The 18,155-nt window shown below is 38.3% G+C and overlaps 1 protein-coding gene across 3 annotated transcripts in view; it reads left to right on the top strand.

Moving 5' to 3' along the window:
• Window positions 1-18,155, top strand: part of LOC106668889 (paired box protein Pax-6-like) — a 211,194-nt gene that overhangs the window by 122,437 nt on the left and 70,602 nt on the right. For all 3 annotated transcript variants that reach the window (XM_024226155.1, XM_014398043.2, XM_024226154.1), the window contains exons 3-4: window positions 6,209-6,374; window positions 11,391-11,571. In XM_024226155.1, coding sequence (XP_024081923.1) covers window positions 6,209-6,374; window positions 11,391-11,571 — 347 coding nt within the window. The remainder of the gene's footprint in view (window positions 1-6,208; window positions 6,375-11,390; window positions 11,572-18,155) is intronic.

Below are 18,155 nucleotides of genomic sequence, written 5' to 3'. Positions count from 1 at the left end.
AATTCAAGGCCGAAACATTTCTTTCTCACATTGGTAAAGTTTAGACATGTAGGAAAAAAAGAAAATAGGTATCTTTTCATCAGTCAGGCATAACGTATACGGCATTTTCCGTGTCTTAAAATAATAACTTATTTTCTTTAAATTTATTGGAACATATTTTTTTTGCAGTATAAATGTATAAAGTTTATTTTATGAAAGATGAAAGTGGACAGTTTATGTAGCGATTTGCTTAATGTCATAACATGCTATATCTCTTTTACATAAATAGTCATGTGTATTAAAGTCAGATTATTATTATAAAGTTACGAAGTGGAGGATGAAATTTACCGTGTGACGGGGGTGGGAATCATTTGCAACCCGGAGAAGATAACAGCCCGATTCTCAGCCATTTCTCGTTACAATGGACGGTAAATTTTCAAAAGCGTCTCCCGAGAGCTTTTAGCCCAGGGTGGGTTGGCTCCTTGGCCAATTTTTATCTACCCTTGCTTCCGCTTTATATCAGAGTGGTCCCCCGTCCTCACGTGGGGGCCCGACCGTTCGATAAAGTCGGCTGAAAATTTTCTTTTAAAATGGCAACAGGCTCGTTGGCAGGGAGAGGAGGAAATATCGGGAGGATCTTTTACGACGCCATTGTGCCTGAATTCACCGGAAGGGACCTAAAAAAAAATTCTAATGAGGTCTTTGCTTACATTTTGACCAATTTTATTTATGCAAATTTTGTTCGTGATTAATTAATTTTAATTAAATTTAATTCTCCCTTAAAGTAGTTACATTTCAAAACTAAACTGCCAATCTTTCATTTATAAGTATTTAACATCTGATTAAAAAGAGAAGTAGAAAGTTGCTTTATTGTTAAGTTCGTATACAGTTTATGAATCTTATTTTAAATAGTAAATCATTTCATGGTGTCAGGGAAGTTCTGTTTTATTGAGAAAAAGGATGTAGAACCTAATAAGCAGCACGTAATGGCATAAACCAAGCCTCTGTACATAAATTAGAACATTTTGCACACACAACAAACAAGTTGTTTTTTAATTTAAGTTTAAAGTCATCCTTAATTTTTCTGATTTACACTGATGTAACATATAAACGTTGTTGACTTAAAAGAGAAAATATTCAGCTTTCTAACTGTTGTAATACTGTATGGTGATTTGAGAGAGTAGAAATGCTTTGATTGAATATAAAAAATATTTGTGTGGAGATTAGTGACCGTTAATCATTAGTTATTCAGATATCGTGAGATGCGGTCTGAGACCGCATCTCACGATATCTGAATAATTAATAAAAAATATTTTTTTGCATTGTATAAATTCACTTTTTTCCACATCCTACATGTATTTGTTAGATTTAAACAATGTTTGTAAATCCCCGGCCCTGAAGATGATCTCAATAAAGATCGAAACGTTGGCACGATAAAGAAAAGGTTTTTCTAAAACCTAGTCACACCAGACCGCATGAAATACAAGGAATTTTGAATTTTTATGTAAAACATTGGGACATGGAAGGAGAAAACAAATGCCCTCGGCTAATCCAGTTCAATAATATTTATTTTTGATATAAATAGTATTTAAGGGCTTGTTAAAAGAAATATGAATTGTTTGTTTAAACAAAAATTTGAAAATCAATTTTTTTAATCAAATTGTTTGCTTTCTCAATGCTTGCGATTTTTTTCGAAAATCACAAACCTTGAAAATTTAAGGTTAATTAATTTAATTTTTTTTTTTTTTTAAACGAGGGTTTGCAACACCAGAGTTTATATCAACCCTCAGGGTGCCGGTGTTTTTGAAAAAAAGCCCATTTGTAAGTATGTCGGTTTCGAATGCAGGGCCGCTGGATTCGAACCCGGGACCTTCACCTTACAGTGATGAGCGCCGTGTCAACGCCTAAACCGTTGCGGCCACCGACGCCCCAAATTTAAGTTGAAATCACAACTTTGAAATTATTCCTCTGATGTACAAGAAACTTCGTAGAAATTTAGACCCCTATAAACTAACACATAATCACCTTGAATGCAAACACAAAGAGAGCAGAAAACTATATTTTAAAAAAATATTTAAACCCTAATTAGATAATACTTAATCAGTCTCTTCAGTGTGGAATTCTCGGTAGAACGGAATCATTTTCAGTCAACCGGGAGTACGACAAAGATGTCTAATTAGTCCTTTCCTATTTGCATGATTCATAAACTGTTTAGAGGATGAATTAGAAACTGAAACACAAATGGGAAATCAAATATCAAAATTATTCTCTAAGCTGATGGTTTAGTTATGATTAAGGATTAAGCTTTCTAACGGATTTAATAGGGTGGACAATTGATGAAATCCTAAGGTGTTACGAATTGGTGGTGAACACACCAGGGCAAATCCAGCCAAAAAATGTATATCTTTAGATTCGGATGACAATTCGTATTTGAGATCTTTAAAGAGTGCTTAAAACAAATCCGAAATGGTTTTTGCATGAAAAATTATTTTAACCTACTTTCCTGAATCAGGACCAATTCGATAAAGTCGGCTGAAAATTTACTTTTAAAATGGCAACAGGCTGGTTGGAAAGGAGGAAGAAAGATCGTCATTCTTCTTAAACCTCTTTTAATTTATACGACATATATTGAGTCCTCTTTGATCTGGCGATCCGTGTACGATTTTTGTTTGTGTCTTGATAGATAGTGAGTTTGACCAGGATCTCATCAGTACGATATGTCAGTAGTGATGATCGTCGAAATGCGATAACTATCTTGTCACGATTAAGTGAATATAATACATACACATTTACACGAATTTATGCAATTTAAAAATGGACGTAACGAATAACTTGACAAAAGTGAGTTTATTCTTTGTGTTAGTTGATAGTATATTCAGGGTTATGATACTACAGAATCATAAAATTTTGTTTCCGAAACGTTTTTTTCTTCTATTTTAAAAGACAAAACACATAAACAACAAACCGATACATGACACGAGACAGAAAAGACACGTACAGAATGCCACTGTGGCACAGAAGAGTAAAGACATGGTCGCATAACAATGGAAAATATAAACAACAAAAAACTAATTTTTTTCTGAAGGTCAGTTAAGAAAATTGGTTTTTAGGGTTCCATGGGAGAGGGGTAGGGGGAAGTAACAATTAGGTGTAGGCATTTGTGATAGTTCGAACGTGTATTCTGTGTTTGTGTTTACTTTCTCTGTTTTCAGGGTACTCCTACATAGCTGAAGGTATGCCGAGTTGGTGGGTCTACAGTGGATTCGCGTGGGGCGGCCCTTCTCCGGCCCTTCTTAGCCCTTCGAAGGGCCGCCCCACGCGAGTCCAAGTCTAGGCGGGGCCGCCTCCTGACACAATCATTTCTTAGCTAGCCTCACACCGCTCTGATCTATTTTCTATTTAACATATCTGTTTTCACACGAATACATCTTTCTTTCTCTTCCTTTTATTTAAAAATAAATAAATAATAAAATTATTGCTTAGTATGTCAATGATTCAACGAAAATCTGAAAACCCTTTGAGCCATTTTCCAAAATGGGAAGTAAACTCTCAAACGTTAGTGAAAGTTTGAACTTAAAGACTTTTTTAAAGATTTGACAGCACTCTTCTCAAACTTGTGTCCAACACTTTTGATCCATGTCTTAAAAATTTCCCTATTTAAAAAAAAATCAATAAACCAAATCCTCCAGTTAGCGATGGAGAATCATTTTAGTATATGCTGTGATAAAAGGGTCATCGTCTGCCAAAAGAAAACCCATAATGGTATTTTGATGCAAGAAATCAATCTTCTACGACACCCTTTTTTATTAACTATCTTGTATAGTTCGTTAACTCTTTATAGCCTAATGTTGTCATAGAGCAAGATGTACTTCAGCTCTATTTTTAAAAGGTTAGCTGGACATTCAGTGAGATTATTGATATAGGAGTTTAGGTTAGTAAAAAACAAATTAATGTTCCCATTCCCGCGGAAACTCACGCGATTCCCTGCAAACCTCAAACAAAATTCTAAAGCTGGCATTGCTCTGAAATAACTTAGGGCAGGAAAGGATTAAATTATAAACTGGATAAGAAAATTTTTATGTTTAACTAATATAGCAATCGATAAAAGATGCAGTGGTGGGGTGAATATCCATGGTGGAGAAGATTCTATTGTAAGATGGACATTTTAGATTGGTAAAAAAAATCAGTGTTGCCAATACACGGGATGAAACATTGAAGGAAAAACACTGCACCCACCCAAAACTCACGGGATTTCCGGCTAACTTTGCAAAAAATTGGTAAAGTTGACATTGCTCTGAAATAACTTAGTGCAAGAAAGGGCTAAATTATAAACTGGATATGCAAATTTTTATGTTTAACTAATACAACAATCAATACAAAATGCAGTGATGGGGTGAATAGCCATTTTGGAGAAGATTTCAATATGGAGATTGTACATTAGAGCCAAATAAATCAGTGTTGCCAATACACGGGATGAAACATTGAAGGAAAAACACTGCACCCGCCTTAACTCATAGGATTAGCTAAGCTTTAGTATATTTGATAAATTTGGTATTGCCATGTGACAAGGTTGGGCAAGAAAGGGTTAATCGGAGGTATACTGATTAATTATTTACACTATGCAACAAACGAAATTCGAAACGTTTGATTTGAATTTCAGACTATTTATTGTTGCTTGCTCCTTTATTATAAATATCGTCTGGGCCCTAAATTGTATTAGCGAACGTGTTCTTTCATGTTAGGTCTATAATAGAACTATTAATTTTAAACTTAGTTTTTATAATTACGACGTCGATTGTCCAATTTGGGAACACTTTAGCCCATCGGATCCTTTGGAAATGGCGAGAAAAGTAAAGTAAATCCTGGTATACAGGAGACGTATGGTCCTACCCGTTGAATATCGGACTAGAGGTCAAACTACTTTAAAATACTTTTTGACAAATTATAATCTTTTTTTTTATTAGGCTGGGTTTCATTAAAAATTGTAAAAATCCTTTCATCCACTGCGACAACATAACAACTTGACAGTATCTCGAGTGCCAGGACACAAAGAAGTAATGAAAGAACAGTCAAATTGGCCAGAGAGCCTAACTCAGAACTTATTGGGATAAAAAGACCAAACATAAACTACATCTCAGAATGAACAGAAAGCAAAACAAGAAATCCTGCCTCGTCAAAACTGACAAACGCATTGCTACAGCTAAACATGCGAATTACACAAATGGCTGTACCTTAATTTATAATCAATTGAATTCCACGTGCTATGACGGGATTCGAACCCAGAACATCTAGTGTGGCGACACGAGAGTTGGACGCTCTAACCAGAAAGCAGGAATATTGGATTATCATCGAACAAAAACAATTAAAATCCTTTTCATGCCTTTTCCATTACTGCTAACTGTAAATAAAGACAATTGTTTATTTTGTCCTTTGATAGAAGTTGTTCAGAGTAATCAAGATCAGTGTTGTGATGTTTGTAAATAGGGAAGCAAATTACGTATTACCGTTGAATCATTGATAATTGATTAATTAAGTACCTTCCAGTTTAAACCAAGTCCGAGTTGCGAAGAAAACAGAATTTCTATTGATAAGACCGAAATTATAACGAGTGAGAGGAAATGTTTGCAGGCGCGGTGGAGTGTGAGGAAAAGGGGTAGAAGAACGCACAACAAGCAAAGATTAGGGGGTCTGGCTACATCAATGTAACGTTTAGTAGAAATACAAATAGGGTCTGTGGGGGTTGAAGAAGATTTAGGACTTAATTGAAAGGGAGCCCCCACTCCCTAGACCTCCACCAATAATCGAATCTACTTGTTTGCGTTTGACTCCTCCTCATTGTTTTACAACCCACACGCACACACCAACAGAGAACGCAAACACTAAAACGCCCGATTACACGGAACATTAAAATAACACCTACAAGACAAGATAATAACAACAACACACAAAAAAACGCGCATTTTTCTCTTATAGGACTTGTAACTACTTCATACACCATACCTAATTTAGGCAACCCCCTTTAGATAGGATGTGCACCCATGTTTTAATTGAAATTTTGTAGAGAGTGTTTTATTTTATTTTTTAATTTATTTTTTGAGATTAGATTTAGTTTGAATGTAACGGCTCGACGTCGAGTGCGACTCGTCTTCGACTTCGAGTCGATTTATTGTCAAATGATTGATGAGGATTAGGCTGGTTCGCTAACGTTGTTGGGTTTGGTGGGCGGTAGGTCACAGTGGTGTGAACCAGTTAGGAGGGGTCTTTGTCAGTGGACGCCCCTTGCCGGACTCTACGAGGCAGAAGATCGTGGAACTGGCACACTCCGGAGCACGGCCATGCGACATCTCGAGGATCCTCCAGGTCTCCAACGGGTGCGTCTCTAAAATCCTTGGAAGGTAAGAAAACACATTTTTACTCTCCTTGTTTTAGTAATAAGAAATCATTATTCATTATACAGTAGAAACAGAAAATAGAAATTGGGGTTTTAAAGTCTCTCGCTTTTTTTATTTTTTTTATTCCAGTCAGTATGGATCATATAAGTCCATGTACTATTAAAAACCTATGCTAATTCTACGACTGAGGATAATTTACTCTTATGCCAAATAATAATAACACAAAAATAGACATACCAGTATCGTGTAATTTGGTCGTCAGGATTTCGCCATCTTCAGTGAGTCTTGGAACAGCTCACTTACATAATTTACACAATTCGAAACACTACCAGTCAAAAAAAGGAAAGACAATACAAAGATACATGCACCTCACCCTTCTATATTCTTATCTAAAAGCATCTTATAAAAGCGGTTTGACGTCAGAAAATTCACAGACATTGAACATGGCGAAATGCATAAACGTGCCAGACCAACCCAGCGAGGTAGGCAGACCAAAACGATCAGTAACGGCCAGATTACAGGTTCGTTGAAATAATATCGAAACGGTCTTTCGTCAAAAATCGATTCTGTTAGGTCAATAGTTGTATGTGCAGATGCCACCCGTAGTTGAAATTCAAAGAGGAATCTAATGACTGGAAGATTCGTTCATACTTAAATGAGCACGATAAACGGTTTAAAAACTAAACTTCGTCGAAATTGACTTCTGCCCTACTGCGTTCCGCAAGATAATTACTTAGGTGCGGGTCTATGAAAATTGAGCGTCAATTGGCGTTTTGTAGGATAGTCATATAGCCCGGTGGGCACCATTTGACATCGAGCCTAGCCCAAGCACCCAGAAGGGTGGGATCACAAAAATGACAACTTTTATCTTGATTGCAGTGATGTGATACGGTGCCATCATCGAGTCAAGTAACCCGTTTGAACCATTTTACATTACCTTTTACATTTTGTGACCAATTAAAACCCAAGAGCTCTACCGGGATCCGAACCCAAAACCACTAGCTAGGCAAATAAAAGTAGAAAATTTGGGAAGTTTGAAAAATACGCAATAGTGATGTCTTAATTTTACTGGCAATTAATTGAGCGTTAGGTATAAGTGAGAAGGCCACGAGGCTTTCCGCACCTCAAACTAAGTAGATCTATTATGCTCCTATATTTTTTTTAACTCACTGCAAGGTTGAGGTTGTTAACAGTTGTTGTTGATAGCCTTGATCGGCTGCTTAGTGTAGGATCTTGCCTGCTGCTTTTTCTCCCCCGCATGTATCTACACCTACATAGACCCTCACAGAAACATAAAACGTGTTCTGAGGCTTTCTTATTGGAAATGTCTGCACAGTGTTTCTTCTGTTTGTTCTCTTATCCGGTTCATGTGCCTTCTCAGACGGCAGTGCTCTGTTACGAGTCCGACCAGATTATGGTTCTGTTGCTGTTGCCATCCTTTAGTGCCTCTATAAGTCTTTCGGATGGCCCTTCCAAGACAACCTTTTCGCGTGCTTCATGTCTGAGGTATTGCTCTACCAGGTTTTGGACTCATTAAGGGTCCATTGTTGGATGTATTCTTGTTTGTGGCAAAAACTAGGCCACAATATGGTTCGAGGACTAGAGAACGAATACAGACTCCTTTTTTGGCCAATATTTTTTCCACATAGCCTCTAGGTCCGAATGCCCAGAGAACCTGCCATCATGCATGGTCAAGTCACTGACTTCTGCCAGGGATTCCATACTATTAGATACGGTTCTCCCTCTTACCTTGCACGAGGCTAAGACTTCGAGCTGCCTGACTGTCAGAGAATATGGCTATGTTCTTGGAATGTGTTCCTAGTCTTTTTATTTCTCTGGCTCAATGCTCAATTTCTTTATTTCAGACTGGAAAACTGTAGCGTATGTACCTAAGTTAAAAGTTAGTTCAATCTTCGGATTCAGCCCGAGGACTCCAGCTCTCGTGCTTCTATCGGTTTTTGAGCCGTTAATATACCAGTAGGAATTAACCTTTAGAGGTATTCCTTTGGCCCACTCTTCTCTTTCTGGTATTCCTTGTACTTGTTGGGTAACTTGTGTTGGGGTGTAGTGGCATCGTTTGGCATACCTAGTATGGCCTCGTAGTGCAAAGGGGGAAGATTTGTGTGAACAGGGGGATGAAAAATTTAGTCGTTTTCGTTTAATTTGCCCCTATTGTTTTGATTGTCATTGGCATATCGCCATGTTGAATAGGGACCTGTGACGTATTTAACTAAAAGGAAAAACACTCGATGGCACCGCAGAATTAATCGACCATTGAAGATAAACCGAAGCCGGTCTGACATAACAAAATAGTGTCGATAGGCATCTAAAAGAATTCTGTACTTATTTTTTAGGTCGTTACATTAAATTAGAAGATGCAAAATGTGTTGGTCTTCAACGAATCGTGCATGGCGTTGTTACGACGAAAGGGTCGGTGCTAATTTTAAAATCGTTTGTGTAGAGTGGGGTTTAGGAGAGATATCGAGCCCTTATCACATAGCACGTCTGTCAAATCGGCTGGAAATTAAAAGGCCCCGTTATTACCGAGGCTAGTGGCACACAATTTGTCCACCCGCTTCATTAACCCTTTCCCAGGCTGTTATACAATATTAAACAGTCCCTGTCCACCTAGCCTCCTCCCCCTTATCTTCCTCACAATTCATTACAATAAGCGACCCCCTTCCCGATTTATGTTCACAGCTCCTACGTCCTTTTTTCACGCCCATCCATAATAAATTACGTCCGAAAACTGGGGGAAATAAGCCATCCTTTGTACGCTTCTGTTTTTGTTTTTCTAAATACTTCTTGACTGATTGTCCTTGTCGAGTTTGCTCAAATCACTTAAAAATAAAAAAATGTGAAGGATTAAAAAGTTCAAATTTTCTTCGACGTTACACTAATTTACCAGCGGTGTTATCTAAAGAAACGAAAGAGCCAGGTGATAAAATCAAATTGTGATGTTTAGGCAGTGAACCTTGAGGGTATTCGCCTCCTTCCTTTGCAAAAATTGACTTTGGGAATGTTTTGAATTTGAGCTGAGTGGTTTGTTATCCGATGAGCTTTTAGCAGTGGTTTTATCAGAATAAATCTGCCCTTGCCCGACTATTCTCATTGGAAATGAAACACATTTCACTCAAATTCTAATATACGATGGAGTCGTTTTTAGTACAATATTACTCAATCTAACGACCGTTATAACTCAATTAACAATTACTGTAAATAATTATGACAACACGATTCTATTTATTCGAAACGGAATGACGGTAATGCCGGGTTTTCTTTTCCGAAAGCATCGTCCATTAATATTCAACATGTTGAGAGAGGCATCAAACCGTCACCGATTGAAGAATCGGTGAGTTTCCGACGGAAAAACAATTTTCCAGCGTTGTTAACGAAAAGGTAAATCCGAGGAAGGAAATCACGTTTGTTTGCGGAGGGGCTGAGGGAAGCCGGCATTAGTAGTCCGCCTCCGTCCGAGGGCGGCCCTCCTGGGAAAATCACATTAGTAACCATTTATACTCCCAATTGTTTTCACGCAAAACCCGACGGAAAAGGCACGAAATCCTCCCTCATTAACGATGACGTGTTGATGAAGAAATCCTCAAATCCTCTCGACTCGCTTTTTATACGCCAAAAACCCCTGACAATTTATAACGTCTTACGATTATTTAAAATAAAATTTAAGTCTCTCGGCCTATTTAAATTGATCAATTACAAGCGTATAAAACAAATTTTGAAAATCCTCGTATTTAAAACGAAGATGCTGGTTAAAAGCTGGGCCTTCGTTTTTTTAAAAATAATAATACCAGCTCTCTTTTCATGCAAGGACGACCTGAGTGCGCTAAAGTCTATCAGGGGGAATTGGACGGCTGGGCGGATCTTGGTGCCACAGACTACAGAGTATAGAACAAACTTGGCGATTGGGTGGGTAACCATTGGCTCTCTGATTCGTGGTTGTTCCGTCAAGAGTCATCATTCATCAACGCCTTAGAAATGAGGACTCTCTGGGTGCTAGCGAGGCCATCAGGAAGACGGGTGGTAGCATTCCAGCGGAATTTGCGAAAGGTGGTAGTGGCCTCCGTGGTTCGGAGTATCAGGTCGAGCTCGAAACCTCTATAACCCTACCTGACGGCACCAGGCTCAGGCCGGATGTCGAGGCCACGAACGAAGACGCGGTGACTGTCCTGGACGATGCTGTGGCCTATTAATCGCGGGGTATTGCAAGAAGCATTCATGGCGACCTACCAGAAGCTCTATTTTAGGATGGAAGGTGTCGTCGTGGGAACTAGAACTATAGAGTCTCTCTCAAATCTCATTTCTGATACAACCCCAAGATGCTCCTTATCCTGTCCTTCATACCCCTCCGTTCGTTGCAGGGGATAGTGTACGGCCACATGATCGGGAGAGAGGCTACAGGCGATCCGACCAACAACAGCGCCCCAGGAAGGGCCTGGAATTGGACGATAAGACCGAAGGCGAGGAAACGGACACAAGAATGACCTGATAGGCGAAAGTTAGAACCAGGAAACCCGCACCACCTTGGTTTTTAAGGGTACCGGGCTATTCCCGGATAGAGATGATTTATTTAATTGGAAAAAAAATGAATTGTTAACATAAAGCAAATGCAATAAGTTAACCTTCCATTCAATGACAAGCAGATAACTATAATGAATCATGAATTTCTTTAATGTTTGCACTGTTGGGGTAAAATGAAAAATTACCTATGAATATTAATTGATTCGAAATGGGACAAAAGTGGACGGAAAAGAAATGAGCAAAATAAAAATCAATAGACATTTGGAATTGATAAGAACTATAATAACCAAGAGCGCAGTTGGGCAGAATTCGAGCTGACATAAGCCATAATTGACAGTTAATTCAGATGATTTCCCCTTAGAAAGCTCTCCTAAAGCTACCTTTTGTTTCAAAAATCTTTATATGCCTCCGTCTCATCAATGTTTTTTTATTTAAAATGTACATAAATAGAAGTTTTAATTTGAACCTCTCGTCGCTTTTCAGGTATTACGAGACGGGATCCATCAGACCGCGGGCGATTGGCGGATCGAAGCCGAGGGTAGCGACGACGGAGGTCGTTTCCAGAATTTCCCTCTACAAAAGGGAATGCCCTTCAATCTTCGCATGGGAAATCAGGGACAGGCTCTTGGCGGAAGGGGTCTGTACCAACGACAATATCCCCAGCGTGAGTAGACATATTAACTTTCGAAATTTCCTTCTCTACCTCGGTCCCTTCCTCTTTCCTCGATTCTCCTCGCTCGATCCCACTCTGCCGAGTCGGTATTGAGCCGCAAACATTGGACCGAGGGGAGCCCACAGGATCCAATCAGGGTTGAAACAAATCCCACAATCGAACTTCCTCCTTCCCTACCCACTTGTCTAGAGCAACATGGCCAATAAACTTTGCATACAATGTTTTATTGGAATGACACGCATAACTTCAAATAAACAGGCGTTTCCGCCTTACGCACACCACTCGATTTGATTCACGTACTCTTTTTCTTTTTTTTAAGCGCACGATGAACAGCTCGAAGAATGATAACAACGCACATTTTACAGGATTTTTTTTATCCTACGATTTGATTTTGTTTTAAGCGATTGATTATATTCAGTTAACAATGCGGCCCTTTTTGTTAATAGCTCCTCACTGAAGACGGTACAATGCCGAAACGCGTTTGAGCAATTCAACAAACCCGCGAGTGAAGACGGACCCTTCGTTCGGTTCGTCGCATTCGGTGACTAAGACCATTTATTGGTTCGTCACAACGATTCTGAATTGATTCGTCACAGTCAACCTACCATACTTTTAAATTTCTCTCCTGAATGTACCTACTCAGAAAACCTGGACAAATAAAAATTTCAAGGGGGTGAACGTTGGTCAAATTTGTAAACGAAGTTGATTTCAGTCATTTAATATGGAAATAATCTAAGACATGTCACCATCAAAATAAAAGGTTACGTCTCACAAGTTTCAATGGTTCATTTTTCTTTTCGCCAACCTTCCTGACCAACGTCGTTAAAGAGGGTTTAGTATTGGGTTGTCCGGAAAATAATGCAGGATTTTAAGTTTTCATTAAAAAAAATCTATATAAAATATTCTGTTTACGTTTACAGGATTACTCATTTGTATGAATGTCAACACTTATTAATCCTCTTCCAAATGATATTGTTTGTTTACCTCTGTAGCATTCCGCTACTTGGAAATAATTCAGTCATCCTTATAATGTCAAAGCGAGAATTTCGTACGATTTTCTTTTACGAGTTTAAACTCGGCCGAAGCGGAGCCCAAACGGCTAGAAACATTAACCAAGTCTGGGGCGAGGGTTGTGTTAATGAGTGCACTGTGCAAAGGTGGTTTAAAAAATTTCGGGAGGGAGATTTCAGCCTTGAAGATGAAGAAGGTCGTGGAAGGCCTTCCTCTCTTAATGATGATGTTCTGCGATCAGTGGTGGAAGAAAACCCCAAAACAACTGTTCGAGAACTTGCAGAGCAACTCAAAGTCAGTAAAACGACCGTCGCTGACCACCTCAAGGCGATTGGAAAAGTGAAAAAACTCGAAAATTGGGTTCCACACTCATTAAACGATCGCCAAAAAAATCAGCGCTTTGATGTTTGTGCATCACTTCTTTGTCGAAACAAAAATGACCCATTTCTGGCCAGAATTGTTACATGTGACGAAAAGTGGATTCTCTACGATAACACTAGACGTTCTGGACAGTGGCTCGACAAAGGAGAAGCTCCAATACATTTTCCAAAGCCCCCAACTCATCAAAAAAAGGTAATGGTTACGGTATGGTGGGCTTCATTTGGTTTAATACACTACAGCTTCTTAAATCCTGGCGAAACCATCAATGCTGAATCATACTGTAACCAAATTAATACCATGCATCAGAAATTGGCAGTAATGAAGCCCTCTTTGGTCAATCGGAAAGGGCCCATTTTGTTGCATGACAACGCTCGACCACATGTGTCACGTGTAACGTCACAAAAATTATTGGAGCTTGGCTATGAAACTTTGCCTCACCCACCCTACTCTCCGGACCTCTCGCCTACTGACTACCATTTTTTTAGACACCTGGACCACTACTTAGAACACATAATATTCAAAAATCAAACGGAACTGGAAAATGCATTTATTGACTTTATCAATTCTAAAAATTCTGAATTCTACTCAGACGGAATTAATAAGTTACCAACACGTTGGGAGAAATGTATTGAGAGTATGGGAAATTATTTTGATTAAAGAACATTGCTTTAAAGTAACTAGTTTCTTTTTTTTTGTTTAATACCAAAATCCTGCATTATTTTCCGGACAACCCAATATTTCTTAGCGCCTTGATTGAATTTCAGCTCTTTGGCGTCAGTTGAAATATAATTATCGAACACGTAATCGGCTCCACACGATATTACTATTTCATGCGCGCAATTTGGCGAATTTATTTATTTTGACTTAACCCAGTGCCACGTTTGGAGGGGACCACCTGCAGGTTGGAAGTGATTGTTAATACTATCTGTGGCCGTGTCGTTTAATCAAACGTACGAGGTGCAGTCATACCACCGACTTCATTAGCTATTGAACGGTTAACAACGAGATACCGGTCTTACAAAAATTACAGTTAAAACAAACAAAATCGTCGGGAGTGACGAAACGATTGGTGTTGACCAAAACTAGCATGTGACGAAACGATTCAGAAATGCATCTTTTCGGAACAAAAGAATGTGAATGTGAAGAAGTAAGTGACGCTATGCCGGTTCAGCATGAATTCACCGATTCACAGATCAGCACCCATAATCAACTTTTGATAATAGACAAGAAAAAAAAGTGCGATTCACAGATCGAATGTTTCTTGGACAAACTGCTAAAAAGAGTTGTAACATTACGTACGTACAACATATTCCGATTGATCGCCAACTCTCTCGATAATAGGGAGATTTTTCCTAACGTTAGCGTGAAGGATAACGCTAAATTGATTGATGTGCGCATCTGCAGATTTAACGGAACGATATCTGAAATAGTGTCCTACGTTACTTGACGTATTGTTTAGATAGCGTGCTTGTTAACGGGTGACGGTAAAGTCAACAAAGTAGTTTTTTTGTACGAAATATTGCACAATTAAAAAAATAATACTATACATGCATAAATATAATTAAATTGTTTGTTCAATAGTTAACATTTTACAATTTGAACAAGTTTTCATCAATCCATACTCGTAAGAATGTACATGATTTTGGTATTCCAAGATTAGAATGTTTAGCTGTTTTCTTTGCATACAAGCAGGACAAACCTTATGCATTCATTCAATAAATCCACAGCGATTGTGTAAAAATGACCATTTGATGAACTGCCTAAATACAATTTAAAAGTTAAATTCTAAGAGACATATATAATGTGGTTGGACACATAGTGTGTATGTATATGCTTATCTTTAATGTACAAGTTTAACTAACAACTTTTATATTTTAGTTTTTCCTAATTCCTAAGTTAAGCTGGAAGCTTTTTTCTTAAGAGTTTTTGACACTTTTCGTCCACAATTTCATTTAAACTACACTTGCCCCGATTCGCATGGTAATGTTTACTCTGTACGTTAGAACTTCTGCAACTATCCGGTCCTCAGCATTTGCCAAACTATCGTCAGCAATCAAGAGAAAAATCCATAACAACCGTGAACGGTATTTACAAGCGTACAAGATACGATTATAACCTGAACTACTTCATAAAAACTCCCCAGAAAACGGCCAAATCCGTTATACGTTATTGTCAACGTTATTTGAGCGACGTTAAATATAACTTTTTATGGAAGGTCTTGATTGACCAAATTACTTATTTCAATTAATTATTCTTTTTATGTAAGGACTTGGTTGAGATGATAAAGTTAGTGTCATGAAACCCCTTGAGATATCGTGAATAGTGGTTAGAGTAGCGGCGTATTGAGCCGAAGGTCGTGGGTTCGAAAACCGCTCGTGAAACTAACTTTTCATCTCAACCAAGTCCTTACATAAAAAGAATAATTAATTGAAATAAGTAATTTGGTCAATTAGACCACTAAACATAAATGGGTTAAATATAACGGTGACCTTTAAATAGCGGAAACGTAATGCAAAATCTATCATCAGCATCCAAAGCGCAATAATCAGCGCATCGAAGTTCATATGTTAAAAAGGGGTTGTTTCATTGGGCTGAGCAGAGTTAGAAACGTGACTTAATTAGTATTTTTTTAAAATAACGATCGATCTTCGAAATACGTAAGAAAAGAATCCTGTCTAATTGAATTTTAATTTTTCCTCGCAAGACAAATTGTCGGTGCAAGATTTTTTTCATGTGCCCTTCTGAAAGGTCGGTGGGAGAGAAAAAAAGGCTTATACACCGAGGGATAAGAAGCCGATAAAGCTCATCAATGTCTAAAGTGGAAGGGGGGTGGATCGGCGGCAAAAATGGATGGAAATTTATTCAAATTTATGGAAAACGTTTTGTCATTATTAATATCTCTTAGTTGCCTCGGCTATCACCTCGAATTGTTGGCCGCCATTATATTCCCGCTTCATTAAACATACAAACACGTTTTGTTTCCAAAGAGAGGAAGATCCTTTAACGCTTCGCCCTCCGACAACTGTTCGATCCGATTTAGCGTCATTTCATCCACGACCCGGTTTACGCTTTATTAATCCGCGATTATAGCAATCGGAATTAGTAAATCTTTCCGTAAGAAAGAAAAAAAATGTTATTCGCCGAGGATCAAGGATTACGGAAAGCGAAAAAAAAAAAATCATTGCGGGTTAAAAGGAGCGTGACGGAATTTATACTTTCCGCACGGGCGGCTTTATTAATTATCATCCCGTTAAAAATCCTCGATAATTTCTTGGAGGGAACTCTCGTAATGACAATATTTGTCCAGTTCGCCCTCACCGGCGGACACGACCCTTACCAACGGACCGTTAAAAAGTTCAATTTCTCCAGTGAGGCGAGGAGAGGGCTTCCGTTTATTGGATGTATGCAGATCCCCATAGCAACGGGGGCTCCCTCCTATCTCTACTTATTGCTCCTCATCACACGCTCTTACACGCACTTCCTCGGCCCACCGTCGCACCGCAATTCCGATCCAGATTCGCCGGCACTGACGGGCTTCGACGGCAAAATCTCTACCATTTTCTCGGAAATGACATTAGCATGTATTTCAAATACGGCATCCATCGGCCTTTGCAATGTTTAAATTATTCAACCATTAAATTGAATTCATCAAAATTGAATTTTGAAAAAAAAAAGTCGATTGCATTTGACTACTTTTCAAAGATCACTCCTACAATCACAAATTCTTCATAACTAAAGTGACTTTATTTACTCGGCATAAGGGAACCACAACAAACATGCCAAAACAATCGTCAAAAATGCAAATCCTCTGTAGACACGATTGAAACGAAGCTTCGTTACGGTTTTTGGTCGATTTTTCCTGAGTAAAACTTCCAAATCTCTATCCATTTCTATCCCCCTTCGTTTTAGTGATAATTAAAATATTTCATTCTAAGCGAAAGTCCTAAATCAATTATGCTTAAATTAACTCTGAATCGAAATCTCACCTTAAATCAGTAAAAGGTCTCGTTGAAATGAAAATTAGGGATTGAGTGAAAAATCAGCGAAGCGAAAAAATGAAAATTTACACCGACTTTTTGTGTGCCTTTGATTTATTATTTAATCTCGAATCGATTCAGCTTCCCTCGAAAGAAAAACGTGATCTCAAAAATGAAAGAGGCACTAATTTTCTACTCGGCCGATATCGCGACATGCAGCCTATTCATGTAAAATGAATGACTGCTTGTTTCATTATGATTTCAGCTTCTACTCCAGCGATACCGAATCGCGGCAATGTAAAAGGATGAACGTCTATCCATGTAAAGTCAAGACTTTGAGGTTAGTTGTCAAGTCTTTGAGGTTAGTTGAGGTTAATCCAAAGATAGAACCCATTTGTTTATTTAATGGTTGAAACTACATCCTGACAGTCATTCTAAGTATACGACGGTCATGAAGAAATCCTAGAAATGCGGCGTATTGGTTTTTCGATTCGAGACAAAAACAACACTTCCCTCTTTATGTATGAAATTTGGTTTGCTTGGATTCGGGCCGTTAGGAAGTGAGTCAATGCCTTTTTTTCTCTCTCACGTCGTAACGCTGGATGCGTGAAAAATGTTTTGAAGGAAGTTATATTACAATATGAAAGAAGGGACACCACACGCTTTATAGAGGCCGTCTCGCATTTTTTTTTCACACTACATAGAGCACGGGGGGCAATGACGCTTCATTGAAGCACCCACCCCAGTGGTCTTCCCTTGTTGGATTTAAGGAAAAATACTGTCAAAAAAGCGGTTTTCCTTTCTTAATTTCACCTCCTCCGTTTAGTCCAGATTTAGATGTAGTTCTTATAAATTATCAATTACAGACCTATGAGATAATTTCGATGGGAAAGCTAGGTAAAAGCTCAGCAAGACTAAAGAGACTAAAAAGACTGAGGTAAATTCATTAAAATGCTGTAAAAAATAAATCGAGAATTTGGAGGAAAAGACTTAAAAAAGGATAGGGAGTCGTGAAAGAATTTAAACTTAAAAATTAAATTTCTGTATCAATTCCTATCTGTAATTCCAGGCTTGGGCGGGGCGTATTCAATTAATTATTTTGGGCTGCTTGTACCATTGGAATAATTAATTAAAGAATATTTCGATAAAAAGAGCTCTAATAGACTCGATTTAAATTTTTTTATCAAAACGAATTAAACTTCCCCT

This window comes from Cimex lectularius, unplaced genomic scaffold (assembly GCF_000648675.2).
Source record: "Cimex lectularius strain Harlan isolate CLEC.00 unplaced genomic scaffold, Clec_2.1 scaffold66, whole genome shotgun sequence".
NCBI lineage: Eukaryota > Metazoa > Arthropoda > Insecta > Hemiptera > Cimicidae > Cimex > Cimex lectularius.
This window is presented reverse-complemented; position numbering and strand designations above follow the sequence as displayed.